Genomic DNA, 23,746 nt, shown 5'->3' on the forward strand with positions numbered 1-23,746 from the left:
ATCGGCAAAGTCGGTCATGCAGCATGCTCACACTTGCAAGTGTGGTTCAGCACAACCAAGTTCCTTTGCTCCAAGTGTCTTACCTACTTGCCTCTCGACCTTATTTATTGACCGGCCCTACTTGATTCGGTTCAGCGAGATAACCCCAAGACTACAGGTTCCAAAGGTCAGGTGTGTTGCTCGCAACATTTCTCCACGGGCGACCCAGTTTCCATTTCTTGCAAGCCCACTCATTCACGGTGCCACGCGACCAGCACCTTCACATCTTATTCCCATGTCCGACAATTTCATCAAGGTGGGCCGTGGCCCATTCACCATCAAGGTTCCCGCCGGCCACAGAGTTGAAATCAAGGCCCACACGAACGCGCTCTACCGCCAAAAAGTCGACGTGGCGGACGTGCTTAAAGTTGAGAACTACGTCATGACGGGGGACGGCGAGGATAAGCCCATGACATTCGACAATGGGGAGCCAGGGTCCAGGGGTGTGCATATCACAGGGGGCAAGTTCACTCTCCCTACCATTGCGCACCCCGTCGAGGCGTATCGGGAACTGAAGGTGACATGCACATTTTCGAGGCCGGGGGAGACTAAGTGGCACAATTCCGAGGTGTGGATTCGTGGGCCTAGAGAGACGGACGACATTGATCCAAACTCTGACCACGAGTGGGAGGTCAAGACGGAGGATGGGGCTGACGATGATCGCAACGACACTGTCCTCCATATCAACGCCCACGGAGACTGGTAAAGGAGGAATTGAACGGATACTGGGGCCATGACAGGCGCAGGTAGTTACCTAGGTACTTCATATGACCCCCTATATGGGGCGTTTTGGCGAAGCCATTTGGAAGATAGGTAGCAAGTAATTACACCCGCAAGGGCCTTCACACTGCCTTCGCATTGTCGTATGGCCACTAAGCGCTGTTTATAGCCTTGATATCTCTGAGAGTCACCCATTCATTTTTATGGCGAGATTTTGTTCTCTTTCATTTCAAAAAGGGGTTTGGACAGTGATTACGTGTAAAAGCTACTATCGACAAGGTATCATGGAATATTCATGTACATCACTCTACTCTCCTTCAAAATCACCGTGGCCTTCTAATCCTACCATCCCCCCCCCCCACGTTAACCATGAATGCCCTGAGCAGGTGGATCATACCAGCGCTCCCATAACGACATGAACAACCGTCACAACAACCACCACGACCGACAGCCCCGCCTGGACATCACCTCTCGCGACAACCGCCGCCGCGCCCGTGGACGACGCGGCTCGCTGGGTATTATTATACGAGTGCGTAAAATACGCACCACAGTTCCGAAAGCAGGTATACGTGCCATGAAACACCGTGTAGCGAACCTCAACGGCGTGCGCATACAACGTGTGGCTCGCCGCATCCCAGTCCACCTCGGTGGTGCCCTCATACCGGCCGCCGTCATCCGCATACAAGCCCAGCGTCACGGGGCGCCCCGCCGGGCCCGCCAGGGCGTCCTGCACACCCACCCCCGTCGCGACGCAGCGCGGCGGCGGGCCCCTCTGCACGCTGTACGCGACGCCGTCGTGCGTCGTCGTCGGCTCGGGCCACCCCGCCCCGGGCGTCCGCGACGGGTACGCGAACGAGATGCCCTCCAGCGAGGGGCAGCAGCCGAGCGTGGAGGCCTCGGCCGCGTAGTTGGCCCGCGGCTTCCCGAAGCGCGCGTCGAACGGCTTGGACGTCGCCAGCCCCGCCTGTGTGTAGCCGACGGGGCAGCCTGTGTAGAAGGTGGAGTCGCCGCTGGGGCCGGCGGCGGCGGGCCCGGCCGGGTAGCACGCCGTTTGAGAGGGGTTGGGCTCGCCGGCGAGGATGTGCGTGCACTGCAGCCAGGGCGGGTGCGGTTGGTTCTCCGGCCTGGTGGTCACCACGGAACACTGGTCGGAGACGAGCCAGAGGTTGCCAGGTTGTGAGAGGCAGGAGGGGGCAGGCGTGAATTGGGTGACGGGGGATGTGGGGGGTGGGTCGTACCGGTCGGACGGGGCGGGGGTTGGGCCAGGCACGAGAGGGTTGCTGCGCAGTGCACAACGCGCGTCCAAATCCCCATAGCATGTTGAGGTGGTGCTGGCTACGGGGTCCGTGTAGAGACGCTTATTGATAATGGCTGCCGTCGCGACGATGAAGCCGTTCTCGTAGTCCCATACTGTTTCGGTTGTGGTGCCAGTTGTCTCGCCAGCAAACACGGTCATCGTCACCGTCTGATCTGAGAGGGCCTTGATAGAGCCGGCCTTGCAAAGCTCCGTCTCGGTGGCGAACGTCAACGGGTACGTCGTGCCGTCGATAACTGTAGGAATAAGAGTCCGGTCGCTGACTAGGGTAAAGTCATAGGCGCTTGAACAATACAAAGGTAGGTCACCTCAGTTAGTTAACACTGCGGGGCCGACCATTGGTATAGACTGGAGTTCCTCACGTAGGACAGCAGACTGTTGCGGCGATGGTGATACCATTTGCCACTCCCGTCCGGGTTTCGGCACCGGTCATGCCCTTCGGGCAGGCGCTGTATGCGGTGCTATGGTAGATGGTGGCTCCAGTGGTGATATCATTACTCTGGTAGCACAGGTCCTCGAAGCCATAAAACTGCGGACGACCTAGCACGGGAAAATCACAGGCGAGTGACGGGAGAATCTCAGTCGGCCGGGGCCCAAATGGCGGGTAGTACGTGTCGCATCCCCAGCGCGGTTTTTGATTGAGCCACAGATTTGACGGCGCAAAGCACGTCGGATCTGGGCGAAATATCGTCGTTACCGAGGCCATGGCTTTTCAGCGTGGTGATGATGTTAATGTGAATCCGATTCGAATAAAAAGGTAAACATGCCGAGGTGGACGGGGGACGGGCACACCAAAGAAATAAACATTGATGGTCCCCAGAGAGCGACCATCGTCTGTCAGGCGACAAATCCGCCATGCCAAGGGATGGGGGCCGTGGCATTCACCACGTCTCGGCCACCCAAGAACCTGAATGCCACCTTGTAGCAATCCTACGGGCGGGAATGGGTGCCAAGAGGGTTGAGCTGCGGGCAGGACTCCAGGAGGAAGGAGGAAATTCACGGAGAATGAACTACTTGAATGATGTGGTCAATTTTGTGCTCCGAGACGTCTGGGCAGAACAATCGAGGGGAACCAGCAGGATTTCATACACGATCTTCCAGACGAACAAGTTCGGGAGTCTTCTATAATATAGATTATTGTATTCATGAATGGACAAACAGTGGTTCCAATGCTGAGAAAGTGGGCCAGGTCAATCCAAGAGGCCTCCAATAAATAATATCATGATGGCCTCAGGTTCGACTTCGGTTGTTTTGCATGTGGAAGGAGCTCTTTCCGATTACAGCAATTGGGCCGCAAACCACAGCTGCATGGACATGGTTGGTGCATCCGCTGCGGAAGAAGGAAGCTTCGGTACCCGGTAGCTGGGAAGCACGGTGCCAGTGCTAAATGGGGTTTTTGGGTTTACCGGATGCGCGACTTCCCGATCCGTCAGCCGCTGCCATTCCATTCGAACGGCGAGTGCAAAGCCAAAGAAAAAGGTACGCGCCCCATGGCCATGGTTTTGTCCGGCGGATGACGGGAGTGTGCAACCCGGCCGCGCCTTGTGGCTGAGCTTCCGGAAGTCATCACGTCCGGGACTTAAGCGCGACTGCGCATCGTGAGATCGTGAGTTGTGAGCTAATTGCGGACTGTGGTTACGAGCGTCAATTGTTTAGTTTAGTAGGTAGTATGAAACTGTATTTAACACGATGTATTCCCAATCTGTTTCATTCCCATCCTCACATCACCAGCTTCATCGTCCTCGACTCACATCATACACACATCCTCAAAATATTTTGGATTGAAGCATACTGTCATCAAAAGTCGCCTTTGAGCATTTCCTTCCGGCATCAACCAACTCAAGCCAACTTTGAACCAACCCAACCAAACCACACCACAAACCCTCCCACCATGCTCAATCTCAACCACCTTCTCCTCCTCGCCACAGTAGCAACCCTCCCCTTCTCCACCACCGCCGCACCCACAACAACCACCACCAACCCAACCCCCAACCTCACCCACCCCTCCCCCGTCACCACCCACACCGTCATCGCCGGCCGCGGCGGCGGCGGCCTGCGCTTCGACCCGGACAACATCGTCGCCGCCGCCGGTTCCGTCATCGAGTTCCACTTCCTGCCCGCCAACCACAGCGTCGTCGAGGCCGCCTTCGACGCGCCCTGCGTGCCCAAGAACGACACATCCTTCGACTCGGGGTTTTTTCCGGTTGCTGCGAGCGCTGATGGCGCGGCCGTGCAGTCGGGCGAGGTGTTTCAGTTCGTGGTGGGGGATGAGGAGAGGCCGGTGTGGTTTTATTGTGCGCAGGGGAGGCATTGTATGGGGGGGATGGTGGGGGTGGTGAATCAGGGGTTTGGTGGTGCCGAGGGGGGGAAGACGTTGGGGCGGTTTAGGGATGCGGCGAAGGGGTTTGTGGGGGTGAGTGCTTCTCAGGGCGCGGTGCAGGGTGGGTGGAGGGGGGAGAACCCGAATCCGTTGGCAGGGTTTTGAGGGGTGGTTGAGAGGTTCGTGGTGAGGGTTGGGGGGGGGGGTGGTTAAGGGGGAGATAGCATGGGGTGGTTGAGAGGATGGGGGGTGGGGAAATGGTTGAGCATAGAGAGGCGCGTTTTGCATTTACAACAGGATTATACCGGCATAGCAGTAATACGTTGTTTGCTTAGAACCTCATCGTGACCGGTTTCTTGAGACGTAATACTCTCCGTCCGTCTTGTGACCAAACAACCCGGGACGTTGTCACGAAGAAAACCATCGCAATTACTATTACACTTGAATCCTCGAAGCTATTTTCCAAAGGTTACAACTACACCCATCTCATACCTCTGACCCAATGCCTAGCCAAGCGCAATCACCATACCCTTCTTGAGGGCCTCAATATGCTCCTCGGTCAGCGGGTCCTTCTCCTCAAAGCTCTTCTCCTTGCGCCTTTCGCTGCTCCAGGTGGTGATGTCGAGATTGTCCCCCCCAATAGGCGTGTCGCTGTTACTGTGGAGGGCCATCCAGGCCGTGAGACCGCCTTGTTCCTCCTTGTATCTCTTCAGGTTCTTGGCGAGAGCAAAAGGATCTACTCTGCCCATCTCGGGTGTCGGTGGGACGGGCAGATCGGCACCCGCACGGGCTTTCTTGATGATGTCGTCGATATTGTGCGGCCCGACGAGAGTGATATGGTACTTGGAGGCGTACGCGAGAATTTGATCCTGGAAGTTGTGCGGATACCACTTCCGCTTGTCCTTTCCGGGGCCCAACGACTGCCGGTTACTGTCTCTCAGCTCGCTGCATTGCTTTGCGTACCGCGCAAATGCCATGAACAGCGCCATGACCAGACCGAGATTCTCAAACTCGGAGTCCTCTTTGAGACAACCAAACCGCTCCAGCGTGGCAAGCATGCTCAAAAAGAGACGACCAATGATCAGGTATGTTTCGGTGACGGTGTTTCCATCGACCCTGCGCCAGTTCTCAAGTCAACAAAATGATGGTAACCTCGATCAAGAAAACCTACCCCGTCACTTCCCATGCGGTGTTGGTCATGAGGAAGAAAGCCAAACCCTCACAGACAGCCCACTGTTCCTGGTAGTTGTCCGAGGCCTCCTCAAAGTCCAGGATGAGGTTCTGCAGGACCTCCAGCACGCCATAGGCCCCGTGCCTGTTGAACGTGTACATTTCAAAGTAGTCGGGGCACCTTAGCTGGCAGTGGACCTCCTGCGTGTGGAACTTGCGCAAGCCGGCGTACGACAGTTTCCAGATATGGCCGGGATGCTCCGACGCGGGCTTGTTGCATAAACAAGTGTCCCCGCCGTCACACTTGCCCGGTTCCTCGGCCTTTTCGGGGGCCTTAGAGCTCTCGCCCTGCTCGTCCTCTTCCTCGTCTTCCTCCTCTTCCTCCCTTTCGCCGTTGTAAAACGGGGTCCGGCAGATGCACACAAATCGGTAAGCTTTCTCCAGATCCTGGGTGGCTATCTTGTATTCCATGTCGACATTTGCAGAGCCCGAGATATCAGGGGACCAGCGCTCGTCTCGAGGAATTGACCAAGTTGGTGCCTCGCTGGTGGCATTGGTGCCCTCGGTGCCCTCGGTGGACGGACGCGACCTCTTGGATCGTCGACTGGGGCCGTCCGCTGCGGACCGTTTGGGCTGCATTTTGGCAGTGAGTTTGAAGGTGGAACTTGGTGATGCCAGGAGGTCGTCGAGGACCGTGTACGGATGTCTGTATAAAAACAAAGGCCCACCGTGTCTGGGAAATTGGGAAACGCGTCAATGACGTTTGTTTCCCAATGAGCTCATCCTCTTCAGCCAGGGCATATTCCCGTTTTGGGTTTAGTCAGGGGAAAGAGTCGCAAAAGCCACAGGACTCGACGATCATGTGACAATCATCCACAGCATTCTTGATTCCCAAGTTTCCACCCCCTTGTCCTCCCACTTGTTGCGTCCGTCATCGTTGTAACTCGATATTACATGCATCCCCACGCCCAACCGTAAATCCATCGCAGCGTTCTATCTCCATGGCCTTCGGCGCCGGGCTGGTTGACAAGAAAACTAGACCGTCACATCATGAGCGCTAGGTGTTGGGGCAGGCTTCTCTTCGGCCGGGATGAGGCCGTCGAGTATCTTGAGGGAGGTATTATTCGCACCCCCAACTCCAACCACTCCCTTGCGTCCGGGCTTGTATGGGATGCCGTAGCGGAGGAACAGTCCAACCTGTCTCGCAAGTTGAATAAGCTCCATCTCGGATTGGGACACCCCCCCGACCACCTCACGGAAGACCCTCCAGAACTCATCCCGCAGGTAGTCAGCGGCGTGATAAAACACCCACCCACTCGGGGTTAGGTAATGTAACAATACAAGGTGCAATTGCTGTCCCGCAATTGCGACGTCGTTTTTGCGACAGTTATGAGCCCTCGTGACGCAACGGTCTGTTGATCGTAAATTCTGCTGTGCTTCCAAGAGGCAGTAGTTGCCAAGAGGTCCCATGTTCGAGCCAGACTCCGACCCTCCTGGGACATTTTAGGGAGTGTCCATGATAAAGAAATCTCTATATGAGGGGTAAAACAGGAGCAGGAGATGTTGATTGCGTTCATATCTCGTCTGTTGTCTCGATCTGGGGGGTGTGTAACAATACAAGGTGCAATTGCTGTCCCGCAATTGCGACGTCGTTTTTGCGACAGGTAACCCAGCAGACTGTCAAGCGCGTAGAGCGCAAAACCAAAGGGCAGGATGCCGGCTTCAGCCCAGTCGATAATTCCCGTAATCTCGCCAGTCGCGGGGTTGGCGAGGATATTTCTCTCGCTCAAGTCGCCGTGCGTTGGGACCCATGGGTACTCTCTAGAGAAAAGGGCCGGGAGGCTGTCCCTAACCTGGGTGATGGTGTTCTGGAAACGGGAGGGGAGGTTGCGGCGGAGGTAGTCGAAGCTAGAGCAGCAGACTTCAAAGGCTGCGGCGATGGACTTCGGATTTGGACGGCTACCCGTACCATTCTGCCACGACTGTGTAAAAAACCTGTATCGCTTCAGTGCTCGTTCTCTCGTCGGGTTCTGATCAAGGAAAATAGACGAGGATCCCCAAACCTTGCTAGACCATGGACAGTGGCCAATCGGTGATCCAAGTCATGGTCCATGAGAGAGAGGGATATATCAAAATAATTGTCTCCGGGGAGTACGTCCATCGAGTAAACGTGGAGCGCCGGGGATTCGCCAATGGTCCCATGGAAAGAGTGGTTGGCAACAATGCCGGGGTGAACAGCTTGAACAGCCGGCAGAATTTGTATATCCAGCGGCGATTCTGGTTCCCGGAACTGGATGATGGTTGTACCATTCGTGACGGTGTAGCTACAACTGCCCTGGACCGAAACCGGAGCAACTGGCCCTCCAAATGTTCGGTTGGCAAATGCGTCACATTGACCCCTGGAGGTACCCGCTCCTGCTTTCGAAAAGAAATCAGAGATAGACTTCTCGAGGTCGCTAAAAGAGGACATTCTGGGGCAATGGACTGATCATAGAGCGGTTGTTGAAATGGTTAGTGATCCACGGAAGTGGAGTAAGTTAAATCCACAAGACATATCAGGTGTTATCTGCCCTCCAACAGGGAAGGTTAAAAAGTTCAATTTATTGGGGAACCGGGGACCTGTTGTACAAAACGCGTGGTGGATAGTGGCTGGAGGTTACGGTACGGCGGGTCAACGACATAGGGGTCACCGGGCCTACAATTGATGCCCGGGTATAGAGTTTTCAGGGGGTGTAGGAGGCCCTCCGTTTGTTCTAGATATATACAAGTTCTTCAGACAATACGATTACGGTTGATTCGGATACCCTCTATATAGTGACCTTTATTATACTATATTTAGACCCCTATTTAGAAGTATTGTTATTCTAGCTATTGGATTTCTAACAGTTATGAGCCTGGTTAGTATCGAGCTTCCGGGAGATATCGAAAACGAATTTACAATAGCTAGAAACAAACTATAAAAAGCTAAAAGATAAATAACCCTTATATTAACTATAAAGATAGCTATAACTATACTACTCTTTACTTTAATAACTAACTAGAAGAAATAGAATAAATAGTTTATTAAATAAGCTAAGTAATACTATATCTAGTATAAGATTAACCTAGAAAGTAACTAGAAAGGAACCTTCCTTAAGGAACTATTTCTATTAAACCTTAGTAATTATAATAAAAAAGTTATAAAGATACTATCTATTAGAATAGAGGAACTAACTAGCCTACTAACTTAGAGCTAGTAAGGTGAATCCTCTACCCTAGTAGGAGACCAGCTACTATAAACCCTGATCCTAACTTAGACCTCCCTCTTTAAAGAGATCGATATTAGAGTTATACCTACTAACATTAGAGAGATAATGATCCTTGCTAGATCTGCCTATTAAGTAGAGATAGGTAACTATTACTAACTATATATTAACTATAAAGAGGAGATAGATTATATTATTAATATTAAGGAGTAGATTAATAAGATAGTTTCTAATTCTCTATAAAGTTTATACTATAAATCTAGAAGAGGAATTTATATCTAATATATAAACCTTTTAGAGAGGATTAATATAAGTAAATAATAAGATATTATTAATATTAAAAGGGTATATAATAATATTATTAATATTAACTAATATAAGTTAAAGAATATAACTAACTAGCTAATAAAGTAAGATCTTATAGTAACTAAATATTAGAAGGTAGGTATATTACTCTAACTTATATTATAGTAGAATTAACTCTCTACTATACTAACTAGATAGAGATATAAAATATAGATTAAAGTTTATTAGATCTAATATTAGGAGGATATTAATAATAGTATCTTTATATTCTATACTATTATTAACTATTTTAGAAAGAAGTTAGTAAAGGAATAAAAGAGTAGGAGGAATTTAAAGTCTATTCTTAAAGATATATTTACAATCTATACTATAAACTCTAGTAGAGAAGCTTAATCTTTTAGAGATAAAGAAGAATAATAGTATTAACAGCTATATAAATAGGAATATAAATAAATCTAGAGATAATCTAGAAGTCTATTCTCTAGCTATAGTAATAACTAGAGTAACTTAATACTATACCTATAGAATAACTAAAGCCTAAACTAGTATATATCGAATAAATAAAGATATATAGGAGGATCTAAGTTAGAATACCCCCTCTATAACTAATAGTATAGTCTAGATAATTATTAGTATACTAATAAAGGAAGCCGGTCCGAATAGAGTAATCTAGCTCTATACTACTAGAAGTAAGTAGAGTAATATCTTAAAGAAAATAACGAAGTTCGAGAAATAGTTGAGAAGCTTAGAAAGAAAAGGGTATATATTATTAACTTCCTAACTAATAGGGTAGAAGAAAAGAAGACTTTAAAGGTTAGTTTCTAGGAAAATTAACTATCTAACTACTATAAAGGAAGGATCTTAGCTATATTTAATATCGCTGCTAGGATATCGAATACTATCTACTCTCTTAAAGATTTAGCTATCCTTAACTTAGAAGTAACCCTCTATATCTTTAATAGCCCTAATAGATTCCTTACTATATACCTTCCTTAAAAGGGAGTAAGGTTATAGATAGGTGATAAATATATCTCGATTTAAGGATATAGAGAGGTTAATATTACTATTAAAATAAAGAATAGTAGGATATAAAAATTATATTTAGATAAGGTAGTATATATTCTAGAGATTATAACTAACTTAGTCTCTTTATAACCTCTATAGGAGAGAGGTATCTTCTAGGATAACCAACCTACTACTATAGAGCTATAAAATAGGGATAGCTTACCTCTTTATATTATTAAAGATATCTTTAAACAATTTATTCTTAAATATATCCTGGTTAGAGATTAGAGAGCTATATTCTCAGTTTATAATAACAACCCCTATAAATTATAGGGGCTATTAGATCCGAAGAGGGTAATAGAGGACCGATAATATCTCTAATTAATATATCTAGGATATAAACTGATAAAGTATCTATTAATAAATGTTCTCGGAGCTAAGATTGTAGGAGGGATCTATAACATTAAGATAGTAGACTATATAGACTATACCGCTAGGAAGATAAAGTAAAAGCTAAGTTATAAACTATATAACTTAAGCTAATATAGCCTAGGAGAAAGACTAGCTATTAACTTCTATAATTTTAACAATAATAAAGATAGGTATAAGCAAATTATATTTATTAGTAATAGAGTCTCTTATTATATATAGAACTACTATATATTAGATAAGATAGGAGAATAGAACCTTACTACTATCTATAGTTATATAGGTATATTTAAATAGTAATATAGTATTAGAGTTAAAAGGATTAAATATAATAGTAAACTCGAGATAAATACTATTAAGGTATAGTTATATAAGAATAATATTAACTTTAAACCTGTGACGAGAAGCAGATATTCCATGGGGTCAGGCCACCAGTCAATACAACTATAATATCGAAACTGAGACAAAGAGAAAAAGAGAGGTGGTGGGATCGCTAGCGATCGTTTCGTGGGGAAGTAGGGCGAGGCGCTATGCGCGCTAACCCCGATTGAGCCACAGTGCCATCACAGGCAACCACCTCTCGTGACAACCCCCCCCCTCCACGAAAAAGCTCGTCCGCGAGCTTTTGCTCGGAAAAGGTCCATCACTTTTTCTTCCTGTTGGATCGCCTCAACGGCGCGCCCACCATGACTGGTTCGTTGTCATCCTCATGATCCGCCGCGAACTCGTCGCGTTCGGCCATTTCCAACCATATTTGCAATCGTGTGGGCGGGCCAGACTTGTCGGGGTTCGCGTCATGGAACTGTTTCAACGCTTCCGGCGAGTTCTTGAAGTCGGCCGCGGGATACCATTCGGGGTCGGCTGCCCAGCCCTTCCAACGGACTTGGTACTGCAATTTTCCATAGTAAACACGGCTCGCCAAGAGTTGTTCGACCTCCCATTCCATGTCTTGATTCGGACCAACCTCTTCGGCATCCGGGGACTCGGGTGCTTGGCCAGGAAGAGGGTTGTTTAGGTGTAATCGTAGTCGGTCGGGAGGGAACGTGTCGGTTCCCTTCCACGAAGCTGGGACTTCCAAACGGTACGCGTGGCCAACCTTCTCGATGATGCGGAAGTGCTGCCGCGTAACGGGGAAATCGAGCTTATCGCTGGGTCTGCTCGTCATTTCGGTGCGCTTGATGATCACGACGTGGTCGTCGACGTCGAAATCTGGTACGCGGCGATGTCGATTCGCCTGCTCTGCTTGCTTCTCCTGCGCTTTAAGGATGTTGGACCGCGCGAAGTCCCCAAATTCCTGGATCTGGCGCGCCCTCCGCTGGGCCTCTTCGCGATTGAGACGCTCTTCGTGCGGCAGATCTGTCAGTCCGGTTCGTGATTCCCAGTCGAATGGTAAGGGCATCGCGAACCCAAACATCACTTCGTGGGGCGACAATCCGGTGCTGTCGTGCGGGAGGCTCGACTGTACCGCGTCAAGAGCTGGGATTGCCCGGGACCAGTTGTCTTGGTAATGGCTTACAAACGGTCGTAACCGTTGGTTAATATACTGGTTAAGGTTCTCGACTTGGCCCGCGGTCTGCGAATGACCGGGTGTGGCCAGTTTCCAATTGATCCCCAGAATCTTTGACAGTTCGTTGGTAAAGTCGGCTCGAAACTGCGGCCCCTGGTCAATGATGACCTCCATCGGGAGACCGTAGACTCGATACGGGCCTTCATAGTACATCTTCGCCGCATCGCGAGCCGTGGCTCCCTTCGTGCAGGGAATAGTCCATGAAGCTTTCGTGAGGCGGTCAATCATGACCAGAGCGTTGTCAAATCCGTACTTGTCTTTCGGAAGTTCGTTGAAATCCATCACAACGCTCTGCCATGCTCGCTGCGAGGGGGGGATTGGGTGTAGCAATCCGGGGGTCTTGTCTCTCGGGTGCTTCGCGGCGCGGCACACACAGTTAGCGATATACTGATCGATATCGCTGCCCATTCGGGGCCACCAGTACCGGGTGTTGATCAACTTGCGCGTCTTGTTTATGCCCGGGTGGGCGGTCGTCAAGCGCGAGTGTGCCTCAGTAATGATGCGGGTCCGCAGATGGTTGACGGCTGGGACCACCAATCTACCGCTCATCAACAGCAAGCGGCCATCCAGGAGCGAGTATTCGGAATCCTGCTCGCTGCGGGCCTTCTCACGGTATGGCTCCAACTCCAGGGCAGATTGGTTGTAACGGAGGAGCTCGTCGATGAGCTCGAAACCCGAGTCTGCGGGCGCCTCTATCTCCTCGTCAAGCGCCATCAACTCAACTTCAAGATCATCAGTGCGGGTTGCTGCGCCATCCTCCAGCACGGGGGTGAAGATTTGCAAGGTGCGATAGGCTTCCCTCTTCGCCTTCTGCGTCACTGTATCCTCGCTCTTGCGGGAGAGAGCGTCTGCCGCAGCATTCTCTTTGCCCGGCCGGTACGTGATTTGGAAATGGTACTGCGCGAGCAGCTCAGCCCATCCGGCTTGTCTAGCGTTGAGCAGGCGCTTCGTGCCAAAATACTTCAACGCTTCGTGGTCCGTGATGATCAGGAACGGGTCGTCCCCTTGGAGGCCAACAAGCTCGGCTCGCCAGCACTGCAGCGCGCGGATCACCGCCAGGAGTTCCTTGTCATGGATATGGTAGTTGTGTTCCGCGCCGTGCATTGTCTCTGAGAAAAAGGCGATAGGATGCCATTCGCCGTCCGGCTGTTGCTGGGTAAGTACGCCTGCTACCACTCCCTGTGACGCGTCGGTTTCGACGCGGGTTGGCTTGTCGTGAGAGAAATGGGCTAAAACAGGCGCGTTAAGTAGCCGGTCTTTCAGCTCCTCGAAGGCACACTGGCAATCCGCATTCCAGTCAAATGGTACGTCTTTCCTTGTGAGGTTGTTTAGTGGGCGCGCTGTTCGACCGTATTCGCGAACGAAGCGTCGATAGAAGTTGCAGAAGCCAAGGAACGATTGGACTCCCTTGACAGTAGTCGGCTGTTCCCAATCCCGAACAGTTTCAATCTTCTTTGGGTCGACAGCGATGCCGTCGGTTCCAATAATGAATCCCAAGAACTTGGTGCTGGTGACGTGGAATTCGCATTTATCGATGTCGGCCTGTAAGCCCGCCTCGCGGAGGCGCTCCAGAACCTTCCCGACGTGCTCCTTGTGCTCCCGGAGGTTGTTCGAAAAGATCAGGATGTCATCGATGTATGCGCTACAGAAATCGTCCAAATAACCCATCAAAGTGTTGTTGATGAACCGTTGAAAGGTCGCTGGGCCGTTGGTCAAGCCGAACGGCATCACTTTGTACTTGTACGCGCCGTATCTCGTGCGGAACGTTGTGAGTTCTTCGTGTTCCGGGTTGATCCGGATGCGGTGGAAGGCTTGGCGAATATCGATCTTAGAAAAGATTTTGGCTTGGGAGACCCGCGCCAGAGTCTCGTCGATCAGCGGTAATGGGTACCGGTCCTTCCTTGTGATCGCGTTGAGCTTTCGGTAGTCGACGCAGAAGCGTAGTCCACCGTTAGCCTTGATCGCGAACAGGATGGGCGCGGCCCACGGGGAATCGCTTGGTTCAATGAAGCCTTTCCGCAGGTTCTCGGTGATATATTTCCGAGCGGCTTCCAATTCCTCCAAAGAGAGCTTGTACAGCGGCGAATATCCCAGATCCTCCGGCCTGCCAGTGACATCGATCTTATGGTCGACTTGCGGGCGGTATGGGGGCATATCGTCGGATTCCGCCTTGCTGAACACGTCGAGGAAGTCATGGTACTCGCTCGGGATCGCGTTGACTGCTTTCTGACGCAGGTCGTGATCATCTCGGGGCATCGACTCTGCGAGCTTGTCCTCAATCATCCTGTCGATCTCGTGAAGAGTGACGCAGCCGGTGGGCAGGTTGCGCGCAATCTGCCTGAATGCAATGGCACCGATAACGGCCATATCGGGTGGGCGATCCTTGTACCAGCCGATGCTATCCCTACGTAGAGTGTACGGTCCGTATTTATCTGTGCCACGCTTGTAGTCGATCGCGGGTTCCTTTCGCCGAACGCGTGGTTTAGGAGGCTGCTCCTTTGGCGGGGGAGGAAGGCCTTGCAGCGCGCGCTGCATCTTCTGCTGTTCAGGGGGATCGAACCGAACGGTCTTGGGTATCGGGTCGGATCGCGATAGGAGGTGGGTAATCGGGGACGCAGATGACGTCGGCGGCCGCGGAACAGGCTGGCGGCTCGCCTGCGCTTCCAGCTGTGCGATTCGCTGCGCGACAGCTCGCCCATCGCGCCTTCGTTGGTCTTCCTTTTCCATCAATGCTTCGCGGCGCTGAATGTCTTCCATTATAGCAGGATCGGGGCGTCCGGTCGGGGGTGCGCCGAGCTCGATATCAGCCTTCTTCCACCATCCTGGATCAGGGAGCCATTCAGTAGGGAAGATCAGTCTCCGGCGTCGGCTGTCGGTAAGGATGTCGTGATAGTCAAGCCACTTGTCACCAACGATCACATCGTGCTTGGAATCAATTACCAGCAGCGGTTCGTCGCGGAGAGTGCGGTTCTGGATGGTAAAATGCCCGACGAGCACCACGTCGACCAATTGGCACGCGCCTTTGTTGTCAAACCCGCCCACGGGTCGGGGCGTGAAGTCGGTTCGAGTCTTCAATTTCAACTGCTTCAACAGTCGTTCTGCATAGGCAACACTCACAAAGAGGTAGCCATTGGCTCCCGTATCAACCAAAACGTCGGTGGTGGTTAACGAAACTCCATTATTCGCTATGGAACAAGAGGTGAGAAAGGGTCTTCCTCCCAGCAACTTGCTAACGAAATCCGGTCGAGCTTCTGTCACACCGACTGTTGATACCAACCCTGAGAGGGAGTCGAGACTACCCAGGGTATCTAGTTTTCCGAGTCGGAGGCGCTGTCAGGCAGCTCAACCACCTTCGCAAGCTTCTTCTTGTTGGAGGCGGGTGCTCGGGGAGTGGCAGGCTCCTCAGCAGGCTCCTTCGCCGCCCAACGGCTTTGCAGGTTCGCAATGCGGGACTCGCGCTGCGCTTTCCAGTCTCCAGCTGCGGCTCCGCCGCCTGTCTTCTGCGGGCATTCCCGGGACGTATGTCCCTTCTCGCGGCAGACGAAGCAGCGGCCTTCATCATAGAGCTTGCGCACCTCCTCGGGTGAGAGCTGGGGAGCCGGGCTCTTGGCTTTGGGAGCTGCAGGTCTGGGATCCGAGATCTTCGGGGTCTTCGCGGCGCGTGGCGCGCCATCGCGGCGCGGGGCATGGCCATTGCCTGTCTGGCGGTAGGAATGCGAGATCTCTGCGCCAAGTCGGACATACTGATCGAACGTAACAGCGGGATCGAGGTACGACGGTGCCAACGCTCTCTGGAGGGTGCCGGGAAGTCGGCGCTTGAACTCAGCCTTCCACTCAACCTTGCTCTTGCCACATTCACCAGCAAGTCGTACAAAGTCGTTTTTAAAAGCAGTGAAGCTGTCACCCGGCTTCATCTCTAGCTCGATGAAGTCTGTCAGGGACTTCTCGGATTGGAGCGGGTCGTTGTATTCCGACCAGAGGTGAGCCATCAGCTTCTCGGACGTGTTGATTACGTCAGGGTGGGTTTCGCGGAGATAGGGAGCGAGCTCGCGAGCTGCCTTCCCACCTACCCTCCCCTCGATGTACCCTTGTCTAGCAGCATCGTTCGAGAAGTGGTCGCCATTGGCGGCGAGCTTATTCTGGAGGTTGCGGGTACCAGGTCTCAAAGGTCGTAGTATCTTTAGCCCCGTCGTTGAGGAAGATAGGCGGGTCGGGTTGCTTTGCGCTGCGCCCCTTGCTCCCGCCAGATGCGGTTTCAGTGCTGCGAATAGAATGGTGGGTAGCGACCGTTCCCTCGCGCGCTTGCATCATGAGATCGGCGATGATCTGGTTAAGGCCCACGACCTCTTCGGTTCGGCTGTTCAAGTCTGCGTCATGGGTCGTCTTCAGATTGTCGGCGATGATCGGGACCCAATCGTGGATGTACTTCAAGTTACGGTCCAGGTCTTTGGCGATAGTATGGAGCTCTTCGACTTGCTCCGCGTATGCTGCGGTCAACAGTCCGCGCATCTTGACTTCCTTGAATACTTCGTCGGGGAAACGGGCAGCGAGATCCGCGAATTCGGTGGCATTGACTGTGCCATTGATCACGCCCGCGAACATGGCATCCGGTTTCTTGGGGTCGTCGTCGACCATCCGGGTAAACGGCATCGCAGGAGCCTTGTCCTTGTACTTGCCAGCGAAGTGGTCGGCAAATGCAACAAGCTTCGCACGCAGGTCTTCCACAAGGCTCTCGCGCGTCTCAGTGTAACGCACGTCTGGGAGTTGTGTAGTGACATCGCGGGTGAACTTCTCAATCGTAGCCGGCTCGGCGTCTTCGTCATCTTCGGCCACGAGGGGCTCTGCCTGGTTCAGCGGCACGTCGTGGATTGCCGACGAGCGGCGGCGCAACGGGGTATCTTTCTTGAGATCGTGACGATTGATCTCTTCGATCACGAACCGTACTTCCTTCCGGGCGCGATCGTCAGCGGCTGACTCGCGTGCCATCTTGGCGGTCTTCGGTATCCAACCCGGTTGGTTCGGCTAAACGCAGGTGGATGGATTTGGTTTGTCGGGTCGATTGAAACAACGCTTTCAATCTTTGATCTTCGGTTCTTCGGTGGGATATTAATTATACCTTCCCAGGTAAGAGAGATTGGTCTCAGTTTGTGACGAGAAGCAGATATTCCATGGGGTCAGGCCACCAGTCAATACAACTATAATATCGAAACTGAGACAAAGAGAAAAAGAGAGGTGGTGGGATCGCTAGCGATCGTTTCGTGGGGAAGTAGGGCGAGGCGCTATGCGCGCTAACCCCGATTGAGCCACAGTGCCATCACAGGCAACCACCTCTCGTGACACAAAATACCAACAGCAGTAGTAGGAATAGTGGTCAAAACGGCCAAAAGAAGAAGAAGAAGAAGGGTCAGGGTTCAAATTCCAGTTCAAATCACAGTACCCAGCCCGATTCCTTTGCCTATATTACAGGGGCATACAATATCACTACAGGGTACTATAGTAATAGTAGCGAAGATAGTAGTTCTGAATCCGATTCAGATACTGAAGAACTACCTTCTTTCTTCAATACTACCTACCAGGCCTCAAAATCTACCACTAAACCAACTAGTAGGAAACCTTCGAAGCCAGCCTGTAAAGATCACTATAGCTACCAGGTTACCTCTAATGCTCTACTCTATAATACTGGTGCCACAGACCATATTATAAACAATAGGAAATGGTTTACCAGTTTTACTAAAAATTCTAGTCAAATACCACCTATTTATACAGGCGGTAGCCCTATAAAACCCAAAGGTATTGGAACTACAAAGTTTAAAGTACTGGTCCAGAAGAGTCCCCCGAAATACTTAGAGTTGGTCCTTAATAAGGCCCTCTATATACCCTCTATAGATATCAATCTATTTAGTGGGATCCGGCACTATAAGGCCGGAGGCTATTTGGACCAGGAAACATTGAAAGGCCCTACAGGGTCTACCATTACAGCTCTGGACTTCCAGAGATTGGGCTTCTTCCTTCAAATTAAGGGTCACCTTCGGCCAAAGCTCCATCTTACTAGCTATATTAATATAGTTGGTACAGGGTATAGCCTAGCCCAAACTACTAAAGATTTAGTAGTTAAACTACCTTCTAAAACCCAATCTTGGAAAGATAGTTATACTAGGTACGATAACAACGAACCTAGTAGTATAGAGCTAGATAGTAGGGGTACTATCGGCTCTTCAGGGCCATCGAGCCCTGAATCTCAGGGCATACCCCGGAGGAATAGGCCCCGTAATTCTAACGAAGGATCTATAGGCCTGGGTGCCCCTAGGAATATAGGGTTATAGGATCTACCCCAGGGCTCTATAGTGGAGGAATGGCCCTGTGTACAAATAGAGCCCTGGGATAACGAATCTTAGGGCCCTCTAGAGGAGGACTTACCCCGTATACAGAGGGGGCCCCAGGATGGAAGTAGTGGAACTACTACTATAGTGCCTGGTTCTCAAGCCTATAAAGATCTACTTATAGTAGCTAAACAGTAGTATATTCGGCTAGAGCACCTTAGCCTACACCTACTAAAGAAAACTACTAAAAACACTAGTGGTATCCCTGATTTAGACCCTATAAGGGAGGTTGATTTTCGATGTATAGCCTGTTCTAAGGCTAAAGTAACTAGAAGGGTAGACTGGAAGTTAATTCCAGATCCCCCGGCCGTTTTAGATATAATAGAGGGGGATATAGTAAAAATTAAGCTAATTCCATACAATCGGCTTCCTATAGCTCTATTTCTAATAGATCGAAAATCGCGATTCCGGTAGGTAATTTTAATGCCAAATAAAGAGGGTCCTACTGTTTTCAACGCAATTAAAGGCCTATTTCGTAGTCTAAAAAACAAGTAGGGAAAATACCTAAGAAAATTCCATTTCGATGGTAGTACTGAAATTAATACCTATTTACAGGCCTGGTTAACCCGTAAGGGCATCGATTTTTCTACCTCTAGCCCCTATGCCTACGAACAGAACGGTCTAATTGAACGATCTATTCGGGTGGTTTTAGATAGGCTTAGATCTATAGTGGTTCTATTACAGTTGCTGCAGTACCTCTAGTGCTATATACTATCTAGTATAGTAGATCTCGTCAATTCTACAGCGGTAACTAATAAAGACCTTATACCCTACCAGGCCTTCTTCGATGAATTAGAGCCTGGTATTACCCACATACCCGACCTAGGGTGGTATAAGGCTATAGGTTCTAGAATAGAACTACTTATACCGAATGAAAAGAGGCCTAAGTCTCTGAAACTACAGGCTCGTACAGAGCCTAGTAGGCTTCTAGCAGCACTAGGAAATAAGACCTGCCTGGTTTGGATACCTGCTAGAAGAGCTGTAGTAAAATCGCCGTTTATTAAAATAGTTAACGAAAATAATACTATTTTACAAGTTACTATAGTACCTAATTAGATTTAGGTGGGTGAGGCCCTGTAGTGCACACACTAACAGGGCTTACAATGCACTTTGGGGAAGCAATGCACAGTACTATTGCTTAGCTACCAGCAGTAATTACAGGGCCTAGGCCCTATAACAGTGGTTAATTTAGTAGGTAGACCACTATTGTTTTGGGAATGCCTCTATATTTGCTATCTTAACTACTGGAGTTGGATTTACTACTTCCTTCTCATATACCCACCGACCGGGGCACAGTGCCGAATTCGGCCCAGCGGTCTTAGTGGTAAAAAACTGAATCCCGCAAAACTCATTTGTATAGGTTTGACTAAAAATGGGCTCACCTGCTCGCAGCCGCACCCAGAAGTGCCCGGGCCCACTTGCACTACTACCTTAAAAACCGGTGCAGGGTAGGCCGGTTGGGGCCAAGCGGTGCAGGGTAGGCCGCTTGGGAGCCAACCACCGGTGCAGGGTAGGTCGCTTGGGATGCCAAGAGGTGCAGGGTAGGCCGGTTGGGAACAACCGGGTGCAGGGTAGCTCGCTTGGGAAACCCAGGTGCAGGGTAGGTGCAGGGTAGCTCGATTCGGGAGAAACTAACACTTAGTGAAAAGAAGAACCAACCTTCTTCAAACTAAGATAGCTAGCCACCCAGTAATCGTACCGCCACAACCAAGATACCAGTATATAGCTACAGGCCATACGAATTCAATTACAGTACTGTAGAGCCCCCCAGATGGCCACAGCACTAGTAATCTGAACTCTAGGGTTCAACACCCCCTCTTTGTAGGCCTGTATGCTCAGTGGAGTATAGAAGGTTTAAACCTTAGCTATACTAGCAAAGAGAATAAAAAAGACTAACTAACTAAACTAAAACTAAAGAACTATAGTAGTTAGATACTATTTACAGGCTTTTCTAGCTGTTAAAGCTATATAAAAAGGACTAAATTACAGGACCAATTTCAACACTATTTACAAAGGGAAGAAATAGTAGGGAATGGATAGGCTGTTATAGTGGGTGGTCCAATCTAATAACCACTATAAACGCCTCGGCTTCTTTAGACCTAGTAGGTCTATAAACGCCCTGAAGAGTTGGCTCACCAAAGCCTTCGTAAGCCCATCGGCCGGCATACGTTTAGTATCAAGAAAACTAATGGAAACTAAGCCCCCTCTGACCTTCTCACGCACATAGTGGAATTTCAGCAGTGTATGCTTAGTTCTACTATGTAGAGCTGGGTCATAGGCTGTAGTAATAGAGCCAGTATTATCCTCAAATATAGGTACTGGGCCTATAATTGAGCGCTCTAATTCCTTAAAGAAATCCATTAGCCACTGAGACTCCCGTATAGCCTCTGTAAGTGCATCGGTTTCGGCCTCAACTGTTGAAAGGGCTATAGTAGAAGCCCGTTTCGATTTCCAGGTTACAGGTCCACCGGCCAATTTAAATAAATAGCCGTAAGTGGATTTAGACGTTTCTTTGTCGCCTGCATAGTCGCTATCTGAAAAGCCCACTAATTGTAGGCTCTTTGCCCCCTCTAAAAGAGTATTTACTATATCCTTTTTAGTAGGACTATAACAAATAGCTAAATCCTTACTACCGTTTAGATACCGGAGTAGGTTTTTAGCGGCATTAAGATGCTCTATAGTAGGGCCCTGCATAGCTCGTGAGAGCCACTGTACCGCAAAGGCTATATCTGGCCTTGTTAGGAGCATTAGGTACATTACCGTGCCCACTATCTTCTGGAACAGTTTGTGGTCGGACCTATTTACAGGGCTGCCTTTACTAGATATATTGGATTTATAACTAGTAATTCCTGGTTGTAGGGGTATAGAGATTGATCGACTAGAATCCAACCCGAATATCTTTAAAGCTTCTTCGATATACTGTTTTTGATGGATATATAGTGTTCTCTTTTCTCTAACCCTCTCTATTTGAACTCCCAGGAAAAAGGCTGCCGGGCCTCTATCTTCTATAGCATAGACCTTGTTAAAACGACGTTTAAAGGCCTGTATTTTCTTAATATCAGGCCCTATAAGAAGGCAATCGTCAACGTAGGTAACTATAAAGATCCTAGCAGTAGGATTATAGAAGATAGCAGAGTCTGAAACTAGTGGTTCGAAGCCTTCCTTTCTTAGTAAAATACTAAGATTGGTTTGCCACAGTCTAGGACTCTGTTTTAGGCCGTATAGGGCCTTAGAAAGAAGTATAACTTGGTCCTCCTTAGGGTTATATCCTTGCTTCTTTAGTAAGGCCTTAGTAGATTTTGAGGCCCTACAAGCATAGTCTATAAAACCGTCTGGAATTTGCATATAGTTTTCTTCTTCTAATTCCCCATTTAAAAATGCCCCTATAAAATCGATTTGTTCGATTTCCCAGTCCTCTATAGCTGCTATAGCCAGTAGGACACGCCACGAAGGTGGTATAGTAGTAGAGGCAAAGGTTTCGTTGAAATCTAAACCTTCGATTTGTTGGAATCCTCTAACTACTAATCTAGCCTTATATTTAACAATTTGGTTATCCTTGTTTTTCTTTGCCTTAAGGACTAACCGGCTAGTTAACGGTTTGCGGGCTTTTGGGAGGTCTTTATAGGGTAGGAACTTAAAGGTTCCCTGGCTAACTAGTTGATCGAATTCACTATATATAGCCTCTAACCAGCGGTCTTTATCTTGAGATTTATAGACCTGTTTTAGTGTTTGGGGCTCTGAGGCAGTGCCTTTCGAGGCCTTATAACAACTGGAAAGATAATATATAATTGAACTGATAAAACTATTCAGCTATATTCTATCCTCAGGATCGATATTAAGATCAATATCGATATCTATATTGGATAGCGGGTTTACTGGAGGGGGTAGTATAGATTCGGCCATTATAGGATCTTATAGATTAGATACTATAGTAGGTCCATTAGGCTCGCTATTTAGCCTAGCCCTATCACCTATAGATTTAGATTAATCTATATTAGTGGTAGGTATAGAGGGTTCGAAATTTTTCGATATTATAGTAGTAGATAATAGATCCTCTATAAGATTAGTGGGTTCGTGAGGCCCACTAGTAGATTCAGAGGTAGGATTTTCCTCTATATCTACTATATTATCCCCCTCTCGAACTATACTATCCTCTTTATAACTACCTATAGAGGAGGTCTCCGAGGGTACTGTTGAACCCTAGAGTTCAGATTACTAGTGCTGTGGCCATCTGGGGGGCTCTACAGTACTGTAATTGAATTCGTATGGCCTGTAGCTATATACTGGTATCTTGGTTGTGGCGGTACGATTACTGGGTGGCTAGCTATCTTAGTTTGAAGAAGGTTGGTTCTTCTTTTCACTAAGTGTTAGTTTCTCCCGAATCGAGCTACCCTGCACCTACCCTACACCTGGGTTTCCCAAGCGAGCTACCCTGCACCCGGTTGTTCCCAACCGGCCTACCCTGCACCTCTTGGCATCCCAAGCGACCTACCCTGCACCGGTGGTTGGCTCCCAAGCGGCCTACCCTGCACCGCTTGGCCCCAACCGGCCTACCCTGCACCGGTTTTTAAGGTAGTAGTGCAAGTAGGCCCGGGCACTTCTGGGTGCGGCTGCGAGCAGGTGAGCCCATTTTTAGTCAAACCTATATAAATGAGTTTTGCGGGATTCAGTTTTTTACTACTAAGACCGCTGGGCCGAATTCGGCACTGCGCCCCGGTCGGTGGGTATATGAGAAGGAAGTAGTAAATCCAACTCCAGTAGTTAAGATAGCAAATACAGAGGTATTCCCAAAATAATAGTGGTCTACCTACTACATTAACCACTGTTATAGGGCCTAGGCCCTGTAATTACTGCTGGTAGCTAAGCAATAGTACTGCGCATTGCTTCCCCAAAGTGCATTGTAAGCCCTGTCAGTGCGTGCACTACAGGGCCTCACCCACCTAAATCTCAATAATAACTACTAGATCTACTAAAAATATTAATAATAGAAGATCGGTATTATATATATTAAGAGTATAGAGATAATTACTAATAGCTTAATAAAGGCCCTTAGTAACGAAGCTTTTAAATGTTTTCGAAACTAGCTAGGTCTAATTAACCTCTATAACTAACTAGTTAACTAAATAAACTAAAAGGGTTAACTACCTATAGTAGCTAGCTATTAAAGATAGCTAGCTACTAATAGTAGTTATAAAGCTAAACCTACCACTATAGCTAGAGAAGGTCTAACCAAACCTATTACTATAGTAA

At 49.2% G+C, this 23,746-nt stretch overlaps 5 protein-coding genes across 5 annotated transcripts; 2 read left to right on the forward strand and 3 right to left on the reverse strand.

Annotated features, from left to right (window-relative positions):
* Positions 1 to 274: 274 nt before the first annotated feature.
* Positions 275 to 887, forward strand: B0H64DRAFT_478348 (uncharacterized protein; the record flags this gene model as incomplete). The annotated part of the gene is made up of 1 exon (XM_062808245.1): positions 275 to 887. The coding sequence occupies one exon, from the start codon at positions 275 to 277 to the stop codon at positions 743 to 745; it is 471 nt and encodes a 156-aa protein (XP_062655121.1). The 3' UTR covers positions 746 to 887.
* Positions 888 to 995: 108 nt separating this feature from the next.
* Positions 996 to 3,154, reverse strand: B0H64DRAFT_409532 (uncharacterized protein). The gene is made up of 2 exons (XM_062804716.1): positions 2,437 to 3,154; positions 996 to 2,357 (listed from the first exon to the last, which is right to left on the reverse strand). The coding sequence occupies exons 1-2, from the start codon at positions 2,778 to 2,780 to the stop codon at positions 1,151 to 1,153; spliced, it is 1,551 nt and encodes a 516-aa protein (XP_062655122.1). The 5' UTR covers positions 2,781 to 3,154; the 3' UTR covers positions 996 to 1,150.
* A 637-nt stretch (positions 3,155 to 3,791) lies between these two features.
* Positions 3,792 to 4,559, forward strand: B0H64DRAFT_478350 (uncharacterized protein; the record flags this gene model as incomplete). Its single annotated transcript, XM_062808246.1, has 1 exon — positions 3,792 to 4,559. The coding sequence occupies exon 1, from the start codon at positions 3,966 to 3,968 to the stop codon at positions 4,557 to 4,559; it is 594 nt and encodes a 197-aa protein (XP_062655123.1). The 5' UTR covers positions 3,792 to 3,965.
* A 274-nt stretch (positions 4,560 to 4,833) lies between these two features.
* On the reverse strand, positions 4,834 to 6,353 carry B0H64DRAFT_409539 (uncharacterized protein). The gene is made up of 2 exons (XM_062804717.1): positions 5,566 to 6,353; positions 4,834 to 5,510 (listed from the first exon to the last, which is right to left on the reverse strand). The coding sequence occupies exons 1-2, from the start codon at positions 6,201 to 6,203 to the stop codon at positions 4,901 to 4,903; spliced, it is 1,248 nt and encodes a 415-aa protein (XP_062655124.1). The 5' UTR covers positions 6,204 to 6,353; the 3' UTR covers positions 4,834 to 4,900.
* Positions 6,354 to 6,463: 110 nt separating this feature from the next.
* On the reverse strand, positions 6,464 to 8,216 carry B0H64DRAFT_366987 (uncharacterized protein). Its single transcript, XM_062801929.1, has 3 exons — positions 7,628 to 8,216; positions 7,227 to 7,559; positions 6,464 to 6,879 (listed from the first exon to the last, which is right to left on the reverse strand). Exons 1-3 carry the CDS (start codon positions 8,032 to 8,034, stop codon positions 6,600 to 6,602), a joined length of 1,020 nt encoding a protein of 339 aa, XP_062655125.1. The 5' UTR covers positions 8,035 to 8,216; the 3' UTR covers positions 6,464 to 6,599.
* Between the last annotated feature and the right edge of the window lie 15,530 nt (positions 8,217 to 23,746).

Source organism: Chaetomium fimeti (assembly GCF_033439085.1).
Source record: "Chaetomium fimeti strain CBS 168.71 chromosome Unknown B0H64scaffold_9, whole genome shotgun sequence".
In the NCBI taxonomy this organism is placed as follows: Eukaryota; Fungi; Ascomycota; class Sordariomycetes; order Sordariales; family Chaetomiaceae; genus Chaetomium; species Chaetomium fimeti.